Source organism: Microcaecilia unicolor, chromosome 2 (assembly GCF_901765095.1).
Source record: "Microcaecilia unicolor chromosome 2, aMicUni1.1, whole genome shotgun sequence".
In the NCBI taxonomy this organism is placed as follows: Eukaryota; Metazoa; Chordata; class Amphibia; order Gymnophiona; family Siphonopidae; genus Microcaecilia; species Microcaecilia unicolor.
In genome coordinates, this window is record NC_044032.1 from 71,771,334 (window position 1) to 71,793,905 (window position 22,572).

Below are 22,572 nucleotides of genomic sequence, written 5' to 3' on the forward strand. Positions count from 1 at the left end.
TGGGGCCAAGGGGGCCTGGGCCCCCCAAATTCACTCTGGGCCCGATTGGCTGGAAGAGGTCCCCAATCCCTGCCAGCTGAAGAATTCATCCAGCGCTGGTATGCGACTGCATTGCCTGCCCTGCTCTCTCTTCCCCTCACATCAGGCACACTCATTTTAGTGAAACTGAGCATGCTCAGTTTCACTAAAAGAAGCATGCCGGATGTGAGGGGAAGAGAGAGCAGGGCAGGCAATGCGGCAGTGCTGGAGACCAGATTGGACAATGTCTTCAGCTGGTGGGGGCTGGGGACCCCCACCAGCCAAGATGTTTGTGGCAGTGGTGCTTCAGCTGGTGGGGGTTGGGGACCCCTGCCAGCCAAGATGTACAGCAGCGGCACTGGGCGGTGGAGGGGGGAGGTGGTGGAGGGGGCAGTGGCAGGGTGGTGACCAAAATGTGCCCCCACCTTGGGCTCTGGCCCCCTCCCACCTCGAGGTCTGGCTACACCCCTGTATATACGTCCTTATATACATACTAAATGGAACTTCAGCCCCACTTTTTAATGCAGGTGCTGTACTGATGACCTAAAAGATCTTTGAAGTGCTCTTACATGAATACCTGATCCAAGGGCTAGCTAAATTAGCTCACTAGCGCTGAAAACTGGACTGGATACATTTTTACATTACACGTATATAGCCAGATGCTCAAAACTCCGGTGCTGTACTGAACAGTGCCGGAGAAATACTGCCAGATCAGCGCAGAACAACTCCCTAATGCTCAATGCTAATAAGATGCAAATATAGACGCGCTCATAGCATTGAGCATTAGGGAGTTCGGCAGGAGGACAGTGTCTGGCGCATGCGCTTAAAGCGAATGCTACATACCTGTAGAAGGTATTCTCCGAGGACAGCAGGCTGATTGTTCTCACTGATGGGTGACGTCCACGGCAGCCCCTCCAATCGGAACACTTTCTAGCAAAGTCCTTTGCTAGTCCTCACGCGCCGATGCGCACCGCGCATGCGCGGCCGTCTTCCCGCCCGAACCGGCTCGTGCCAGCCAGTCTCATATGTAGCAAGACAAAGAGAAGGGAAGACACAACTCCAAAGGGGAGGCGGGCGGGTTTGTGAGAACAATCAGCCTGCTGCCTTCGGAGAATACCTTCTACAGGTATGTAGCATTCGCTTTCTCCGAGGACAAGCAGGCTGCTTGTTCTCACTGATGGGGTATCCCTAGCCCCCAGGCTCACTCAAAACAACAACCATGGTCAATTGGGCCTCGCAACGGCGAGGACATAACTGAGATTGACCTAAAAAATTTACCAACTAACTGAGAGTGCAGCCTGGAACAGAACAAACATGGGCCTAGGGGGGTGGAGTTGGATTCTAAACCCCGAACAGATTCTGAAGCACTGACTGCCCGAACCGACTGTCGCGTCGGGTATCCTGATGCAGGCAGTAATGAGATGTGAATGTGTGGACAGATGACCACGTCGCAGCTTTGCAAATCTCTTCAATAGTGGCTGACTTCAAGTGGGCTACCGACACTGCCATGGCTCTAACATTATGAGCCGTGACATGACCCTCAAGAGCCAGCCCAGCCTGGGCGTAAGTGAAGGAAATGCAATCTGCTAGCCAATTGGATATGGTGCGTTTTCCCACAGCCACTCCCCTCCTGTTGGGATCAAAAGAAACAAACAATTGGGCGGACTGTCTGTTGGGCTGTGTCCGCTCCAGATAGAAGGCCAATGCTCTCTTGCAGTCCAATGTGTGCAGCTGACGTTCAGCAGGGCAGGAATGAGGACGGGGAAAGAATGTTGGCAAGACAATTGGCTGGTTCAGATGGAACTCCGACACAACCTTCGGCAAGAACTTAGGGTGAGTGCGGAGGACTACTCTGTTATGATGAAATTTTGTGTAAGGGGCCTGGGCTACCAGGGCCTGAAGCTCACTGACTCTACGAGCTGAAGTAACTGCCACCAAGAAAATGACCTTCCAGGTCAAGTACTTCAGATGGCAGGAATTCAGTGGCTCAAAAGGAGGTTTCATCAGCTGGGTGAGAACGACATTGAGATCCCATGACACTGTAGGAGGCTTGACAGGGGGCTTTGACAAAAGCAAACCTCTCATGAAGCGAACAACTAAAGGCTGTCCTGAGATCGGCTTACCTTCCACACGGTAATGGTATGCACTGATTGCACTAAGGTGAACCCTTACAGAGTTGGCCTTGAGACCAGACTCAGACAGGTGCAGAAGGTGTTCAAGCAGGGTCTGTGTAGGACAAGAGCGAGGATCTAGGGCCTTGCTGTCACACCAGACGGCAAACCTCCTCCACAGAAAGAAGTAACTCCTCTTAGTGGAATCTTTCCTGGAAGCAAGCAAGATGCAGGAGACACCCTCTGACAGACCCAAAGAGGCAAAGTCTACGCTCTCAACATCCAGGCCGTGAGAGCCAGGGACCGGAGGTTGGGATGCAGAAGCGCTCCTTCGTCCTGTGTGATGAGGGTCGGAAAACACTCCAATCTCCACGGTTCTTCGGAGGACAACTCCAGAAGAAAAGGGAACCAGATCTGACGCGGCCAAAAAGGAGCAATCAGAATCATGGTGCCTCGGTCTTGCTTGAGTTTCAACAAAGTCTTCCCCACCAGAGGTATGGGAGGATAAGCATACAGCAGACCCTCCCCCCAGTCCAGGAGGAAGGCATCCGATGCCAGTCTGCCGTGGGCCTGAAGCCTGGAACAGAACTGAGGGACCTTGTGGTTGGCTCGAGATGCAAAGAGATCTACCAAGGGGGTGCCCCACACCTGGAAGATCTGTTGCACTACCCGGGAATTGAGCGACCACTCGTGAGGTTGCATAATCCTGCTCAACCTGTCGGCCAGACTGTTGTTTACGCCTGCCAGATATGTGGCTTGGAGCACCATGCCGTGACGGCGAGCCCAGAGCCACATGCTGACGGCTTCCTGACACAGGGGGCGAGATCCGGTGCCCCCCTGCTTGTTGACGTAATACATGGCAACCTGGTTGTCTGTCTGAATTTGGATAATTTGGTGGGACAGCCGATCTCTGAAAGTCTTCAGAGCGTTCCAGATCGCTCGTAACTCCAGAAGATTGATCTGCAGATCGCGTTCCTGGAGGGACCAGCTTCCTTGGGTGTGAAGCCCATCGACATGAGCTCCCCACCCCAGGAGAGACGCATCCGTGGTCAGCACTTTTTGTGGCTGAGGAATTTGGAAAGGACGTCCCAGAGTCAAATTGGACCAAATCGTCCACCAATACAGGGATTTGAGAAAACTCGTGGACAGGTGGATCACGTCTTCTAGATCCCCAGCAGCCTGAAACCACTGGGAAGCTAGAGTCCATTGAGCAGATCTCATGTGAAGGCGGGCCATGGGAGTCACATGAACTGTGGAGGCCATGTGGCCCAGCAATCTCAACATCTGCCGAGCTGTGATCTGCTGGGACGCTTGCACCCGCGAGACGAGGGACAACAAGTTGTTGGCTCTCGTCTCTGGGAGATAGGCGCGAGCCGTCCGAGAATCCAGCAGAGCTCCTATGAATTCGAGTTTCTGCACTGGGAGAAGATGGGACTTTGGATAATTTATCACAAACCCCAGTAGCTCCAGGAGGCGAATAGTCATCTGCATGGACTGCAGGGCTCCTGCCTCGGATGTGTTCTTCACCAGCCAATCGTCGAGATATGGGAACACGTGTACCCCCAGTCTGCGAAGTGCTGCTGCTACTACAGCCAAGCACTTCGTGAACACTCTGGGCGCAGAGGCGAGCCCAAAGGGTAGCACACAGTACTGGAAGTGACGTATGCCCAGCTGAAATCGCAGATACTGTCTGTGAGCTGGCAGTATCGGGATGTGCGTGTAGGCGTCCTTCAAGTCCAGAGAGCATAGCCAATCGTTTTCCTGAATCATGGGGAGAAGGGTGCCTAGGGAAAGCATCCTGAACTTTTCTTTGACCAGATATTTGTTCAGGGCCCTTAGGTCTAGGATGGGACGCATCCCCCCTGTTTTCTTTTCCACAAGGAAGTACCTGGAATAGAATCCCAGCCCTTCTTGCCCGGATGGCACGGGCTCGACCGCATTGGCGCTGAGAAGGGCGGAGAGTTCCTCTGCAAGTACCTGCTTGTGTTGGAAGCTGTAAGACTGAGCTCCCGGTGGACAATTTGGAGGTTTTGAGGCCAAATTGAGGGTGTATCCTTGCCGGACTATTTGGAGAACCCATTGATCGGAGGTTATGAGAGGCCACCTTTGGTGAAAAGCTTTCAACCTCCCTCTGACTGGCAGGTCGCCCGGCACTGACACTTGGATGTCGGCTATGCTCTGCTGGAGCCAGTCAAAAGCTCGTCCCTTGCTTTTGCTGGGGAGCCGAGGGGCCTTGCTGAGTCGCATGCTGCTGACGAGAGCGAGCGCGCTGGGGCTTAGCCTGGGCCGCAGGCTGTCGAGAAGGAGGATTGTACCTACGCTTGCCAGAAGAGTAGGGAACAGTCTTCCTTCCCCCAAAAAATCTTCTACCTGTAGAGGTAGAGGCTGAAGGCTGCCGGCGGGAGAACTTGTCGAATGCGGTGTCCCGCTGGTGGAGCTGCTCTACCACCTGCTCGACTTTTTCTCCAAAAATATTATCCGCACAGCAAGGCGAGTCCGCAATCCGCTGCTGGATTCTATTCTCCAGGTCGGAGGCACGCAGCCATGAGAGTCTGCGCATCACCACACCTTGAGCAGCGGCCCTGGACGCAACATCAAAGGTGTCATACACCCCTCTGGCCAGGAATTTTCTGCACGCCTTCAGCTGCCTGACCACCTCCTGAAATGGCTTGGCTTGCTCAGGGGGGAGCTTGTCCACCAAGCCCGCCAACTGCCGCACATTGTTCCGCATGTGTATGCTCGTGTAGAGCTGGTAGGACTGAATCTTGGCCACGAGCATAGAAGAATGGTAGGCCTTCCTCCCAAAGGAGTCCAAGGTTCTAGAGTCCTTGCCCGGGGGCGCCGAAGCATGCTCTCTAGAACTCTTGGCCTTCTTTAGGGCCAAATCCACAACTCCAGAGTCATGAGGCAACTGAGTGCGCATCAGCTCTGGGTCCCCATGGATCCGGTACTGGGACTCGATCTTCTTGGGAATGTGGGGATTACTTAGAGGCTTGGTCCAGTTCGCCAGCAATGTCTTTTTGAGGACATGATGCATGGGTACTGTGGACGCTTCCTTAGGTGGAGAAGGATAGTCCAGGAGCTCAAACATTTCAGCCCTGGGCTCGTCCTCCACAACCACCGGGAAGGGGATGGCCGTAGACATCTCCCAGACAAAGGAAGCGAAAGACAGGCTCTCAGGAGGAGAAAGCTGTCTTTCAGGAGAGGGAGTGGGATCAGAAGGAAGACCCTCAGACTCCTCGTCAGAGAAATATCTGATGTCTTCTTCCTCTTCCCACGAGGCCTCACCATCGGTGTCAGACACTAGTTCACGGACCTGTGTCTGCAACCGTGCCCGGCTCAACTCCATGGAACCACGGCCACGGTGGGAGCGTCGAGAGGTAGACTCCCTCGCCCGCACCGGCGAAGCTCCCTCCGCCGACGTAGTCGGGGAGCCTTCCTGGGAGGCTACCGCACTCGGTACCGCAAGCAGCACCGATGTCGGAGACCTCACCCCGGACAATGGGCCAGCCGGCGCCTCGCTCGATGGTACCGGAGGCGCAAGCACTCACGGTACCGGAGGGGTAGGGCGCAACAGCTCTCCCAGGATCTCTGGGAGAACGGCCCGGAGGCTCTCGTGCAGAGCGGCTGTGGAAAAAGACATGGAAGCCGATGCAGGAGTCGATGTCAGAACCTGTTCCGGGCGTGGAGGCTGTTCCGGGCTGTCCAAAGGGGAGCGCATCGACACCTCTTGAACAGAGGGCGAGCGGTCCTCTCGGTGCCGATGCTTACTGGGTGCCGACTCCCTCGGCGACCCAGAGCTCTCGGTGCTGACACGGGAAGGGGACCGGTGACGATGCTTCTTCGATTTTTTGGAACGAAGCACGTCACCGGAGCTTCCCGGCACCGACGAGGAGGACGTAGAATCCAGCCGTCTCTTCCTCGGGGCCGAGGCCGAAGAGGGTCGGTCTTGGGGGGGCTGTACCGCAGGAGCCCTCAGGGTAGGGGGAGACCCACCCGAAGGCTCACCGCCACCAGCAGGGGAATGGACAGCCCTCACCTGCACTCCAGACGAAGCACCACCGTCCGACGACATCAGCAGACGAGGAGGTCTCGATACCACCGACGCTGACGCAGCCCTCCGATGTCGCCCCGATGCAGAGGGCCAATGCCTCGATGCACTCGATGCAATCGGGGGCGAGGATGAAGGTCCGGGCGCCGATGACGTCGAAGCAGTCGATACTCCCGGTGCCGATGCCAACGAAGAGCCCGAGAACAAAATGTTCCACTGGGCTAATCTCGCTACCTGAGTCCGCTTTTGCAAAAGAGAACACAGACTACAGGCCTGAGGGCGGTGCCCAGCCCCCAGACACTGAAGACACGACGCGTGCCTGTCAGTGAGCGAGATTACCCGGGCGCATTGGGTGCACTTCTTGAAGCCGCTGGAAGACTTCGATGTCATGGGCGGAAAAATCGCGCCGGCGAGATCAAAATGGCGAAAATGGCACCACAAAAATAGGGGGAAGAAAAACTTCAACCGAGGCCTAAATAGGGCCTACCCCGACGACGAAAGAAAACTTACCGGGGCAAAACTAGAAGTACGGGAAGGGAGAAAACCATAAAGGTCTCCTTCCGACACCTTTTTTTTTTTTTTTTTTTTTTTGAAGAACGAAGTCGATAAACGACGCGCGAGGTCAACTTTGGGGCGCGAACGGCGAAACACGACCGTACCGAGCGCGGACAAAAGAAGACTGGCCGGCACGAGCCGGTTCGGGCGGGAAGACGGCCGCGCATGCGCGGTGCGCATCGGCGCGCGAGGACTAGCAAAGGACTTTGCTAGAAAGTGTTCCGATTGGAGGGGCTGCCGTGGACGTCACCCATCAGTGAGAACAAGCAGCCTGCTTGTCCTCGGAGAAGAGCTGTGTGTTAAGCAGAGCTCTTCAGTGCGTGCCCAGAGCGCCAGCGGGGGAGGAGGGGTTGTCTAGCGGTGTGATGGCCTACCTGAAGCTGGGCCCCGGTCTGAAGCAGGGGAATTTGTGCGTTACAATGCAGAAAAGGATACAGTGTCCTTCCCTCCCTGCTGCCCATCTTCTGCCAGTCTGTCTGCTGAAGGAAAAGCTCTGCAGCCATTTTCCTGCCCATCTCCACAGCACCGTTCCCAGTCCTAGCTCCCTCCCCGCATGGTCTCTTGTGCTGCAGCTCTGGGCATTGCTTGGTCAGTCCAGTGTTAAGCTTTTCTCACCATGGCTTGGCACAACCCCAAGGCCAGCTCCGAGCTGGCACAGGGTTTACAGCAGAAAGAGCACCCTTGTTTGGTGTGCTGTCTACTGAGCATTGGGGAGGAATAGCAAATGACCTCATGAGCATGCATTTGTATGCTCATTGCACTGTTCCTTCCTGCGCAACAGGCCTCTGAAATTCTGCGCCGGTAATTGCTAGCGCTAGTCTGGTGCTAATGGCTTCTAGCACCCACGTTTACTTTTGAGCATCGGGACCCCAGTCAGCCAAATGTAGAGAAATGTGCCCATTCTATGACTCGAAGTCCTTCCTACTCTGGGACAATCATATTTAATTTCAGTTATGTAGCTTATTTCTTAATTTCATCTAAGTATTACAGTAGTGAATACTTCTAAAATACAGGGTTTTTGGTTCTTCAAAATACAGTGATAAACGCTGCAGTCAATGCCTGGGTAGTTTCTCTTTGAAAATTTGCTGGAGCTCTAGGAAAGGAAGTTCACGTGCATAATTCTATGTATATTTTCTAAAATTTCCACTAACCTAAAGAGCAGCTAACTATAGCTGCCTACAATATTTGGCTACATCTGGCTGCTCTGTCTGGGGCAATTTTCAAACTCAAACAATTTAACTTTTTTTTGCAGATGAATGTTCAGGCCTATAACTGGTTGAGCAATGTGTAAAATGTTTTCCAGGTTCAAGATTATTTTATTTGATAAACCACTTAAGGGCAACCATTAAAGCGGGGTACATAATAAATAAAATAGCAATACAACCATAGTACTCAGAAAAAGGAACGCCAACTGTATGGAAGCAAAGAATAAAGCAAAAGCAAAAAACAAAAAGCAGAAAGTAAACTCCTGCTGGGTCAACAATTTCAAGATAAAATAATGCAACATCTACAGTGATTAGGTCTTTTTTACCTCATCATTTGATTTGTCTTTGATTTGGCAAGTTGTAAATATGTTCTTTGAAACTCCATTCTTTTCTTCCCCACACAGCTGAACTTGTGATGGTGGCTGCAAGATGGCAGGCCTAAGAACTCTCCGCTGTTGCATTTGTGATGAGGATTCTTAAAAACACAGCAGAAGAAGACCAGTGTTAGTGACCTGGAGGGGGGGGGGGGGGGGGGGGGGTATTTTTAAAAAGCATTTTTGCAGGTAAAGCAGTGTTTTACATGCAGAAAGAGCCTTTTATAAAGCTACCTGGACTAAAGTGTTTGTCTGACCTGAGTGGAGGTTAGCATTTGAACACAGGTTTTATAAAACATGCATATGTGTGCATAAAAATTGGGAATTTTCTGCATACTAAAAATAGTAGATGTAAATGTGTGCAGGCACTTTCTGTGTAGTAATATTCAGAGAGAATACATATGAATTATCAGACCATATGATACTGTTGGGCAGACTAGATGGACCGTACAGGTCTTTATCTGCCGTTATCTACTATGTTACTATGTTAGAATTAGGCGTATACTTTCCATTTGAAAATTGATATACCTTTCAATCATAACTGTCACACAAATTAGGCAGCCTGTTATAAAATTATCCTATAAAACAGTAGGGGTTCATACGATACTTGGTGCAGCAAACGTCTCAGCTCTCATCACTCACCTCTTTCCGTACTTGTGCTGTTGACATTGAGTTGACACAGAGTTGAGGGCATGAACACGTTATTTTTCTTCACTGGAATATATAAAGATTCCAAACATGCTTAATCTATCTTTAGTAGGCACAACGGGTACTCTCTGGTTACATATGTTCAGTGCAACTATCTTAAAATACCCACGTCTTTGCTTATGATTTAAGGATCACTACATCCGTCAAAGTGTTTAGCGAATGGTGAGGAGGTTAATAGGATTCAAATGGGGCACAATTATATTGACTGCACAACATCCCTGTGGTGAGGCAAGGACATACGAGGCTGGAGGCACATGAATTCTGCATATCAGCCCTCTCTAGAGATGTGCAGGGGAGCTGAAGACCGCTCTGGACCTGCCCCTCACTGCATCAAGCTTCATATAACGGTAGAGGAGCTAAATCTGACAGGCATAGGCACTGGAATGGGGTTGTCCACTGGGACCATGGTCTGATCAATATTTTGTCCAAAACCATGTCAACAATTAGAGATCTTATGGGAGGGGCCAGAGGTTGGTTTGTCTGGCCCCTCCAATCAAAAAGGTGTTCCGCTGCCCCTGCTGACAGGAAAGGGAGCGGCAAAAGGTTCAGTAAGTCAAGCAACTGCATCATTAGCAAGCAGATCTGCCTGTCCACAGCAGTGCTGGAAGACTCCTGCTCTGAGCTTTCAAATATTGCTTCCCAAAAAAATATCTTACCTAGCTGTGAGGGAGGAAATGTAGGAAGGACAGTGAAGGATGATGATCTCACTCTTTTCTCAGAGCCATTTTCATCTAGAAATACAAGCAACAATGAAATCAGTGAGAAGTGGCACAAATCATGTCAGCTGAACGCTATGTTTTCATTTACAATTCAGAATACACTTTTAAAAAGGTTCTAGCAGATATATGTTTTGTTAGGAAGAGTTGTTTCTTTCCTACTGTGGTTTTATACATGATAAGTCTATAAATGGACACCTCCTGTTAAGTATTCTGATGCTGCACTGTGAGAGCCTATTCCAGTGGTTCCCATACCTGTTCCTAGAGACAGCCCAGCCAGTCAGGTTTTCAGGATATCCGCAATGAATATTCATGAGATAGATTTGCATATTAAGAAGGCAGTGCTTGCAAATCTCTCTCATGAATATTCATTGCGGATATCCTGAAAACCTGACTGGCTGGGGTGCCTCCAGGACCAGGTTTGGGAATCACTGGCCTATTCTATAACACCATTTGGGTTCCCAGATTCACTTACAGAATACTAGCATAACCCAGCATCGGTGCACCATACAGCTGGTGTAACTGCAGGCACCTAAGTCACCTCATTCTGGTACCTTGGGATCATTTTTTGATTCTAAACTGTCCTTCCAATTCCATGTCTCTCAGGTAGTTACGAAAGGTTTCTGTTGGCGTTGCTGGATCCGGTCTATCTGCCGGTATCTTGACTTTGCTGTTCTTCACACATTAATTCATACCTTTGCCCTTTCACATATTGACTCTTGTAATACTGTTTTTTGTGGGGTGCCATCATTTGTCCTTCGTTGTTTACAATCTTTGCAGGCCACTAGTTTGGCATATATTAAAAAGAACTTGCTCTTTCATTGTTAGATTGGGTGTATGGAGAATACTGCTCAAGCTAAGAATCTCAAGATTCCTAAACTTTAGAAAGACTTGATTGTTGTCTTCTTTGGAGTTGTTTAAAAAATACTTATGTGAAATGCTGGATTTTCCTGAACTTTAATCTGTTGGTATATCAAAAATGTATTATTTTTTTTTTCAAATGTGTTTTTGAAGAATGAGACCAAACACAGGACATACGCAACAGTTTCAACAGAGAGCCTTCAGCTATATGCTTGTTTGGAATCATCTTATCATGAAATCTCCACAAAAGCTACCCTATTGGTTTTCTTCTCAATGGAGTTTGATAAAAATATGGTTTTGAAAGCTTATAATGACAATAATAAACATCTGGCTGCCCAAAATCCGGGAACATACTAAGCCTTTATAGAGTATAGGTGTGTGGGCTCCTAAAAGGGTTGTGTTTGGGGTAGAGAATGAATGTTCACTGGGTGGGACCAGAAACAGGCGCATGGATAGTGTCAAAAGAAAGCAACCAAATACACACCTGCAACAAAAAATAATTGAAGCATTTGTTAGTGTATTGTGCTGCTTAGTGGCATCTCAGTGTGTGGTTAAACCTCACTTATCCTCTAACTTGCCACCTCTCTGCCCTCACCAAACCATCTACAATCCCAATAATATTCACTCTGCTCCATTTTGCTCCTGTCTACCAAACATCCTCCCCCCTTCCTCAGTCCCTCATTTGACTGATGCCTTTTTGAGTGCCCTTTACAGAATTGCCCTTCAGGCTTTTCTGTGGACAGGGAATGAACCCAATTCCTAATATGTTCAGGGCAACCCAGCTACAGAGGAAGAGTTTCGTGCAATTAAAATCTCATGTGCTTCCTCTTTTTGGATTTAATCTAAATGGGAACGATGATTGGAAATTTCAATAACAACAACAATAATAAAGGCAACCAAAGCACTGTACCTGTGCTGGACTGAGAATAAGTGAAAGAGGAGGATCTCACACGTTTTTCAGGACAACCGCTGTAATCTATGGAAGACATAGGGCATGCAACAGATTATTATCCTGTGCACTATGGGGCACACGCTCCTGGCCAATTAAATTGCTTGTTCGGGGCTTACTGGTCATATTCAGAGGCACTTAATCGGATAGTGCTACTACCCGGTTAGCACCTGACACAAAACGGGCTATTTTGGAGGTGTTCTGGGGGTGGAGTCGGCCGGTTAAGTGCCAATATTCAGCACTTAGGGGCCCTTGTACTAAGCTGCGGTAAAAAGTGGCTTGTGGTAGTCTGGATGCGTGAATTTGGCACACACTGGGACATTTTTTTTTACCACAGCTGGGAAGAAGAGCTTTTTTTATTGGGGCAATAAATGGCTGTGTAGTATGGGTTCACGCACTACTCATGCAGTAATCAGCACGTGCTAACATGGCCACGTTGCCAATTATTGCCAGGAACGCCCCATGTGGTAGGAAAATATTTTTCACAGCAGGAAACAGCACGCACCAACTTTGAAATTACTGCCGGCGTCCATGTTACCCCGATGCTAGTCTCGATTTGTACACAGTTTAGTAAAAGGGCCCCTTAACTGGCCAAAGAAACAGCATAAACAGGACCAGATAAAAGTCAATCCTATCTTTATGCAGTTTGCCCTGGCCAGTTAAGTTCTGAATATTGCACTTAACTGACTATGTTTTCACCGGCATAGGTCGTATACCCGGAAATTCAATGCTGGAGCCCAGACGTGGCCCAGCATTGAATTTCCAGGGATAACACTGGTGGAGGTCAGCAAAATGCCGATTGCTGTAGGCTGAATATTGGGCCTTATATAACCAGAGCAGAATTATCATCAGCCCTTCCCAAGAATCTGGATTAAACAGTTACAGACAACCTAGGCATGACTATATTCATGAACAGTCAGAAATATAAATTATTACCATTTTCTGCCTTATGACTGTGAACAAGATCTTCTGCATGTCTCTAAAAGGAAATAAATAAAAGTTGTAATGAGACATCAATGGCTGTCATCAGCCATGAATTTAACTTGGAACATACATGTTAGCGCTAGTCATTGGAGGCAACCATATGTATTTTACCTCAAGGCACGTTATATGAGTCCATAACCACTACAGGGGCTCTCTCTGAATTGTGTGTGTCTGTGTAAGTAATATGTGAAGGCCTTTCCTGATGGATGTCCATTTTCTTATGCCATAAAGTAGGGTAAATGTTAGTTACCTGTGAATAAATCCTCATGGTACCATTGATCAAAACAGATCAATTTCAATTGAGCTGGAAGCCCACAGAAGATGAAGGAAGCAGGCAAGCCAACTCCCCCCACCCACACACACTTACTACAAGTTTCTAGACACAATGGGAGCAATTCTATAACTGGGTGCCTCCATTCACGTGCCCTGTTGATGCTTGGTAGGGGCCTATTCTATAATCTGAATACCTAGGTTCTATAGAATACTAGTGTCACCTGGTATCAGCTTGCCTAATATTTATATAAGAGCATAAGAATAGCCATACTGGATCAGACCAATGGTCCATCTGGTCCGGTATCCTGCTTCCAACAGTGGCTAATCCAAGTCACAAGTACCTGGCAGAATCCCAAATAGTAGAAACATTCTATGCTACCAATCCCAGGGCAAGCAGTGACTTCCCCCATGTCTATCTCAACAGCAGACTATGGACTTTTCCTACAGGAACTTGTCCAAACCATTTTTAAACCCAGATATGTTAGCCGCTGTAACCACATCCTCCGGCAACAAGTTCCAGAGCTTAACTATTCTTTAAGCAAAAAAATATTTCCACCATATTTCCACCAGCTATAGACCTGGCAAACTGTGGGCACAGAAATGCAGCAGGGATATGCATAACTTAACAGTATTCTGTAAGTTATGTGCTTAACTGGGAGTCCTGCCCATGTGTATGCCCCCTTGAATTTACACGCAATGTCATTAAGATGTTATATCGCATCTTTAAAAAGATACAGCGGAATTAGACAAGGTACAGTGAAGGGTGACGAAAATGATGATGAGGATCGGACAACTTCCCTATGAGGAAAGGGTAAAGAGGCTAGCACTTTTTAACTTGGAGAACAGACGGCTAAGGGGAGACATAATAGAGGTCTATAAAATACTGAGTGGAGTGGAACAGATGTGAATCGCTTGTTTACTCTTTCCAAAAATAAAAGGACTATGTTACTATGACTAGAGGGTACGCAACGAAGCTACTAAGTAGTAAAGTTTAAGAAAATTGGAGAAAATATTTCTACACTCAACATGGTAAAAGCAGTTAGCATAGCAAGGTTTAAAAAAAAGTTTAGACAAGCTCTTAAAACAAAAGTCCATAAGCTATTCTTAAGATGGACTTGGGAAATCCACTGCTTATTCCTTGGGATAAGTAGCATAAAATCTGTTTTACTCTTTTGGAATCTTCTCATGTGCTTGGACTTAGATTGGCCAGTGTTGGAAACAGGATAGTAGGCTTGACGGACCCCTGGTCTGTCCCAGTATGACAATGCTTATGTTCTTAGAATAGTGTTGGGTGTCCTGCTGCCACTTTCACAGATATGTGTACACATGCGCATAAGTTCTTGCATTCTATATATTTATGCAGGCAAAGGACATATAAATACGAGTGCTTAAGATTATAGAATTGCCCTTCATGGGAGTAAATCCCAAACCGATTGACATGGAACTACATGGTCAGTCTACAATGAAGCAATGCAATTTCAGAAGCAAAGAGAGTGACAACCATGCCTGAATGACTGCAAATTTGGCAGAGTAATCAGTGGTGCTGAGGAGTTGAGGACGACAAGATGAAGAAAGATGAGGCTTGAGTTTTCTTTTACCTTGTACGGTCGTTCTTTCTTTTCAAAGACAAATATTGGCTGAGCAATCACAGACTTCTCTGTAGGAGAACAAAAGGGAAGATTTTCACATTGATAAATAAACAGATTTATAAATAGATTCAGTAAATGGCACCGAAATTTGAGTGCTGGAAATAATCCGTGCTAAGCGTGGTTCTATAAAGGGCATTTGTCTTTTATAGAATAGCGCTTAGCTCGGATTCCTGTGTCCAAATTTGAGCGCGAGGACTTACGCCAACTGAAGCCTGGTGTAAATCCTTGTGTGCAAGTTGGGCGCAGATCCCCCGAATTCTAAAACACTGCGCACATCTTGTGAGAACACTCCTGACCTGCCCATGTGTAGTGTTAAAGAATAGCGTGCTGCCAGATGCATGTACAAATCATAATTGATGCCAATTAATGCCAATAATTGATTGTTAATGGTCAATTATTGACATTAATTGGCTTGGTAAACAATTCAGATGTGTGCTCATCTTGGGATTGGGCACAGAAATTTAGCCATCCTCAAAACACCCAGGGAGAATCTGCTACAGTACAAGGAGAAAAAATCCACAGACAGAATCCCCCTTGTAGTTACATACAATCCAGAGCTGGAAAAACTGAGGAAAATCATAAGAGATCTACAACCTATACTCCATGAGGATGAATTACTAAAAGAGATATTCCCATCCCCACCAGTACTGGCCTTCCGACAGCCACCAAATTTAAAACACAAGCTAATCAGAAGTAAACTTCCATCACAGACTGAAAAGGAACAGAAGGGCACACTTCCCTGTAATTTATCCAGTTGCAAACTATGCCAAAATATTTCACAGGACCCCACAGTCATCCACAAAGGAAAGATATTCAACATAAAAGAATCTTTCACTTGCTCATCTTCCAATGTGGTATATATCATTCAGTGTACAAAATGTAACGAAGGATGCTATATTGGAGAAACAGGCCAGATGCTTAAGACAAGATTCAATTTACATAGACATCACATGAACAATACTGATGCCAGTAGGGTTCCCACCCCTGTTGGTCAGCATTTTACAGGACCAGGACACTGTACCAGTGACTTCACAGTGAGAATCCTGAAAGGTAACTTTAAAACCATACAAGAACGTAAGACCTTTGAAGTCAGAATGATTGAATATTTTAACACCCAACAGAAAGGACTTAACAGGGATCTGGGGTTCCTAGCCCATTATAAACCATAAAGCTGTATTTCTCTCCACCCCTCACCTATCCACACCCATCCTGTTAGAATATCAATGATATGCTTTGATGTCCCCATGTATACCTCCTACCCACCCCCATCCTCCCACCCTGTCAGACTGTCATAGTAATGCTTGAATGTTTTCACTTATATACACTGTCAGCTAGCACATTTGCTTTATTAAGTTATGTCCAATAAAAAGGTATCATCTTATTTTCTTTTCCATGTTTTATTTTGTTTGATTTCTATTGATAACCTTAAGAGTGGACTAACACAGCTACCACACTCCTCTGCCATCCTATATAGAATCCGGGGGTTAATGTAATTTGAATTTACTTATATATATATATATATATTACAAAAGGGCCCTTTTACAAAGGCATGCTGAAAAATGGCCTTTGGTAGTGTAGACGTGTGTTTTGGGCGTGCGCAGAATCATTTTTCCGTGCACCCGTAGAAAATACCTTTTTAAGTTTTGCCGAAAATGGGCGTGCGGCAAAATGAAAATTGCCGTGCATCCACTTTGGGTCTGAGACCTTACTGCCAGCCATTGACCTAGCAGTAAAGTGTAATGCGGTAACCAGGCGGTAATGACCTACTCGTGTCAAATGCCACTTGGCGCGCATCTGATATGCTCATCCAAAAATAAAAATTATTGTTTGGACACACGTATCGGACGTGTGTCAAAAATGAAATTACCACAAGAGCCACGCGGTAGTCAGATGGTAACTCCATTTTGGTGTGTGTTGGGCGCGCGTAGACACGCGGCTTAGTAAAAGGGCCCCTTAGTGTATGAACATTTTTGTCTTTTCTTGGATCTTTGCTCGTTTATTGGGGACAGTCTTACAAACTTATTTACTAAAAAGCAATAAATATTCATAAAAGGGGCCAATGTGTAAAGAAAGTACAAAATGCAGTAATGTGCAAAACTGCAGAAATGTTGGTGCTTTTTCGTGTTTTTCACTCATTGGTTCCTTGTGTAAAAAAAAATTTATAACCTTCTCTTGAGTAGTACACTTTTGCACATTGAGGGGCATTTTCAATATGACTTTGGACGTTTTGTTCAAAACATCCAGAAGCTGAATAGCATATATAGCCATTTTCAAAACAGCAAAACGTCAAATTTTGTTTTGAAAAGGGCCACTTGCTAGATGTTTTTGTGTTCTATGCATTTATCTTTTTGGTCTGCTTTTGAAAAAAAAAAAAAAAAGTCCAAGTGAAAAGCACACAAAACAAGCCACTGGGATGTAGGAGGAGCCGGCATTCTTAGTAGACTGGCCACACAGACATCACAGCAGAGCTGTGGGCCCCTAGGGTACTGCAGTGGACTTTACATAAAAGGTCCCAGGTACACATCTCACCGTTGCTCCCTTATATTGCTTAGTGAGCCCTCCAAAACCCACCAAAAACCTACTGTACCCAACTCCACACCACTTGGCTGCAAGTGTCACCTATATATGGGTACAGTAGGTGTTTGGTGGGTTTTGGATGGCTCATGCTTTCTACCACAAGTGTAACAGAGTGGGTTATTGGCTTGGGTCCAATTCTACATAGTGCACTGCACCAACCACTAGGCTACTCCAGGGACCTGCTTGCTGCTTAATACGACTGGCTATAACATATGAGGCTGTCATAGAGGCTGGTATGTACTATTTCTTTTACATGTATGGGAGGTGGGAGGTGGACAGCGACCATTCGGGGAGTAAGGGGGGGGGGTCATTCCTTTATTCCTCCAGTGGTCATCTGGTCATTTAGGGCACTTTCTTGTGGCTTAGTCATTATTAAAACAGGTTTACCTCAAAATGTCTTAGTTTTAATCCTGGGCATTTTCATTTTGTTCCATTATGGCTGAAAAACGTACAGGTCTTAAGAAACGCCTAAATCCCACCCTTAACATCCCATCCCCGACATGCCCCCTTGAGATCTAGACACACTGCAGACAAACCGCATAGAAAAACATCAAGAAAATGGGTTTCAAAAGTATTGATTTGGACTTTTTGGTGAGAAAAATGTCCAAATGCTACTTTATGCCACTTTGTAGACGTTTTTCTCTTTCGAAAATCAGCCCCATTGTTTTCTATACATGAAATGTTACTAAAATTTTTAATTAATGAGATGCTGTGATGGAATACAATACAATGCAGCTCATTAACGCAGTCAAGGGAAAACTGGGGCACAAAAAAGTCAGTGATTACAATAAATAAATACACTTCAGAGAAGTGTCATTATCTTTTTCAACCAGGCTCTGTAGCTAATTTGTATCTATAGTTCATTTTTGCTAGAAACAGGTTACTAACCAAAGGGTAATCCCATGCATTAGTACAGTGACTTCCTAGTGTATTGATTTGCCTAGTTTTTTTTTTTGTTTTGTTTTTCACACATTTTGAGGGTTGTACTCCACTATATTCTTATAAAAATGCTAGAAAATGTTTAGAAATATACATTATTCAATTCACACTAATACTTAAGATGTTGAAACATTGTATTATGAAATGATTATTTGAGTGTGCTGATGAGTAATGGGTTGAGAATTGCAGGATATAAACAGCTGCAAGCTTGTACCCAAATATTGTACAGAGCAGAGATTGCCTCACTTTCACCTGTAGCTTGTAATCACTGCATTTAATAAAGCAATGATGTGTAGCACACTTGTACAGCAGTGATGTCTGAGAACAAGGAGTGAACGTTCTACATAGCCAGCAGCCTCGGACGGGTAGAAACCGCTATGAGCTGGTAGAAGATTTCCTAGATATGAATGGTGTTATGTTTCTTGAGGGTGTGAACACACTGTGCAATCTATAGGATAGAAAAGACACATGTCTGAAGGACCAGGAAAGGCAATCAGAGATACCAATAGGCATATTTTCAAAGCACTTAGCCTTCCAAAGTTCCATAGGTTTCTATGGAATTTTGGAAGCCTTTTAAGTGCTTTGAAAATACGCCTCCAAGTCTCACTCAGTAGGAGTGGGTCACACTCATTTGAGTGCTCTCTCACTCACTCACTTTGAGCCTCTTCTTTCATTCGAGCCTCAGTGCTGATATATCAGTTCTGATCATTGCTTTCATGAGAGGCAATGCAAAGAGAAGCCAAATATTTCGTACCAGTAGGAAGAAAATCTGAGCGTCCTTTGCCCTCCCTTGTCCCGTCATGTACTGCAAAACTTATGCACATGCTTTTAGCCACTGAATAGAGGGCAATTTTCAGCCCATGTTACTTCCAATTTGTCTGTATCCTTTCAGAAGCTTCAAGAAATGCAAATATTTTATGCTGCTTTATGAATTTGAAAATCAATACTACTCTTGAATCTTTCTAGATTTAGACCCCTGGAAAATCTCTCTCGTTGGTATGGTAAATCTCACTCTCTGTGCAACCTATCATAAAAGTCATGATAGCATGGATCTAAACAAGAGTGGTAAAGCAGTAAGAAACTTTGTATAAACATTTCTTGCAAGGTTAGGAATAGTAAAGTCAGTCAGTGTCACTATTTCAAAAATCTTATTACTGGATACCATCTGTGACCTACAGAAAGAGGGTCTCTGTGAAACAGTGCAAGTTAGAGGCATAAGAACATAAGCGTTGCCATACTGGGACAGACCGAAGGTCCATCAAGCCCAGTATCCTGTTTCTAACAGTGGCCAATCCAGGTCACAAGTACCTGGCAAGTTCCAAAACAGTACAATGCATTTTATGCTGCTTATCCTAGAAATAAGCAGTGGATTTTCCCAAGTCCATCTTAATAATGGCTTACAGATTTTTAGGAAATTAGCCAAACCTTTTTTAAACTCTGTTAAGCTAATTGCTTTTACCACATTCTCTGGCTTACCACAAAACACTTTAAAGTGATTTGTGATAATTTGCCTGCCAGCATGTGCTAATTGTGTGCTATTGAGATTTTTAAATTCTTTTCAGGCGAGGGTATGTCACAGCTAAGGAATGAGCATAAAAATGTTATCCAGCTTGCATGTTCACATTAGCGCACACTAACTGGATAAAGCTAGCTGAGGGGCCTTTTACTAAAGCTTAGTGCATGCTAAGGACCCTATTAACCCCCAGATTCTACAAATGGTGTCTAAAGTTGTGCGCAGAAATCTGCACACATAGTCGATTTGCATGCGCAACTTAATTGTTTAACAAGCTGATAACTGGCCAATAACAAGCAACTATTGGCACTAATCACCACAAATTAGAATTCAAACACGCACCTTTATAGGCGTATTCTGTAAAGTAATCCGCGTAAATTCTAATGCGCGGATCACAAAAGGGAGTGTGGCCTTAGGTGGGTCAAGGTCATTTCTGAAAATTACGCACACTGTTGCAGAATATGTCTGATGCACTGCTAAATAAAACATGGGCATTTACACCAGATTTTAGTTGGCATAAATGGCTGAACCTAAATTTTAGACATGGGATGACTGCTACTCGTATTCTATAAACTGTGCCTAACTTTAGGCAAGGTTTATAGAATGCTGCTTAGCATGGTATTTTTCGGCACTGATTTTTTTTGCCCCCATATACAGAATCTGGCCCTATATACCTAAGGACTTCTTAGAATTTAACATGCCCTAAGCTTTAGTAAAAGGGCCCCTAGTATCGCCGCCTAAGAAGGAGCCCTGCATGCTAATGGAAAAATTAGCATGGGACCTGCAAAAAAATATGCAATAATGCCACATTAAAAGTGGGTTTAGCATATGGGAAAGTCCTGCATTAACACGCGCTAATCCCAGAGTTTTCTGCGGCTTAGTAGAAGGGCCCCTATGTTAGGAAAATTACCAGAATGTGTATTAGGATAACCCTTCAGTTGCTGTTAATTTTCCTGTGGAGGCATATAACACAGACAGCTTGTTTGCATGCTCCAGTTATAACCACTACATCATGCTTTCTTTCCTCTAACATTTCAGTTGAATTCCTCCTCATGACATATTTAAACCACCTTAATCCAGTTTTTTCTTACATTCTGGTCCAGGACAAAAGTTATTTTCATGTGACAACCTTAACAGCAAGATTTAAAAACAAATAAAACAAATACAGACCTGGAGGGTTAAGCTAGAGAAAATAAAACATACAGAATGTTTGATTTTTGAGTAAGCCAAAAAAAATCTTGGCACAGCAAAGAAGAGAGAACTGAGCTAAAACTATTTGGAAATCTTTCAAAAACCACATCAAAATTATGCAGCACAAAGGTGAGAACACATAAAACCATCTCATTCCTGTTAGATATTCTCATTTTCAAATTACTGACTGTACAATGGAGTACCTACAGTAAAAAGTACACATTAACACTTTCCATGCTGTCTACAGATTTTTCCTCTATTCTTACCGACCTCCTAATCAATTACAGTCATTACTTCAGTACATAATGGAAATGTAAGACTATTCCAAGGACTATGAGACTCATAGGAAACACATGGGCTAATGATAAGAAGCAAACGCGGGCAAAAGAGGCTATTAGAGCCATGTTAGCACCTGCATTTCCTACCGCCCCATGATCAGAGCCCATGAGCACGTGAAACGCACTTGCGGGCTCTGACCGCAACTAGCATGCAAATGCATGCTAAATATATTCCTCCCCAATGATCCCCTACGCCATCTCGGAGCTGACAGGGTTTGCAGACCATTGGGGAGGAATGGTGAGCCCTGTCCAGCATGCATTTGCATGTTATCAGGCCCCCCATTCCCCCCAATGGAACCCCTCCACCCCAAGCTAGCGACATGGGAGCTCCAGTCCCTCCAACCCCCCTCCCGAAACAAGTTAGAGTTATGGTGATAATTAAAATAAAATAAAAAAAGAAGAAGCAGCTTACTATAAGCTACAATTTTGAAAGAAGTTCCTCAGTGTGGTGCATGTTGATTGTTCTATAGCGATTAAAGTTGTCAACAGAATAGCATTCCACTTTTCAGTTATACTTTTGCTGTTGTGAGAATGGTTTCGATGCTGGTACTTTCTTTGGAAGTTTGGACACAGGTACAGTGGGGGAAATAAGTATTTGATCCCTTGCTGATTTTGTAAGTTTGCCCACTGACAAAGACATGAGCAGCCCATAATTGAAGGGTAGGTTATTGGTAACAGTGAGAGATAGCACATCACAAATTAAATCCGGAAAATCACATTGTGGAAAGTATATGAATTTATTTGCATTCTGCAGAGGGGAAATAAGTATTTGATCCCCCACCAACCAGTAAGAGATCTGGCCCCTACAGACCAGGTAGATGCTCCAAATCAACTCGTTACCTGCATGACAGACAGCTGACGGCAATGGTCACCTGTATGAAAGACACCTGTCCACAGACTCAGTGAATCAGTCAGACTCTAACCTCTACAAAATGGCCAAGAGCAAGGAGCTGTCTAAGGATGTCAGGGACAAGATCATACACCTGCATAAGGCTGGAATGGGCTACAAAACCATCAGTAAGACGCTGGGCGAGAAGGAGACAACTGTTGGTGCCATAGTAAGAAAATGGAAGAAGTACAAAATGACTGTCAATCGACAAAGATCTGGGGCTCCACGCAAAATCTCACCTCGTGGGGTATCCTTGATCATGAGGAAGGTTAGAAATCAGCCTACAACTACAAGGGGGGAACTTGTCAATGATCTCAAGGCAGCTGGGACCACTGTCACCACGAAAACCATTGGTAACACATTACGACATAACGGATTGCAATCCTGCAGTGCCCGCAAGGTCCCCCTGCTCCGGAAGGCACATGTGACGGCCCGTCTGAAGTTTGCCAGTGAACACCTGGATGATGTCGAGAGTGATTGGGAGAAGGTGCTGTGGTCAGATGAGACAAAAATTGAGCTCTTTGGCATGAACTCAACTCGCCGTGTTTGGAGGAAGAGAAATGCTGCCTATGACCCAAAGAACACCGTCCCCACTGTCAAGCATGGAGGTGGAAATGTTATGTTTTGGGGGTGTTTCTCTGCTAAGGGCACAGGACTACTTCACCGCATCA

General features: G+C 45.8%; 1 protein-coding gene across 2 annotated transcripts in view; it reads right to left on the reverse strand.

The window, feature by feature from the left end:
- The window catches only part of RANBP3L (RAN binding protein 3 like), a 98,213-nt gene that overhangs the window by 35,498 nt on the left and 40,143 nt on the right, over window positions 1–22,572 (reverse strand). For both annotated transcript variants that reach the window (XM_030193044.1, XM_030193043.1), the window contains exons 2-7: window positions 14,404–14,462; window positions 12,485–12,527; window positions 11,510–11,575; window positions 9,679–9,753; window positions 8,957–9,028; window positions 8,267–8,415 (exon numbers count right to left, since the gene is read on the reverse strand). In XM_030193044.1, the coding sequence (XP_030048904.1) occupies window positions 8,267–8,415; window positions 8,957–9,028; window positions 9,679–9,753; window positions 11,510–11,575; window positions 12,485–12,527; window positions 14,404–14,462 (464 nt within the window). The remainder of the gene's footprint in view (window positions 1–8,266; window positions 8,416–8,956; window positions 9,029–9,678; window positions 9,754–11,509; window positions 11,576–12,484; window positions 12,528–14,403; window positions 14,463–22,572) is intronic.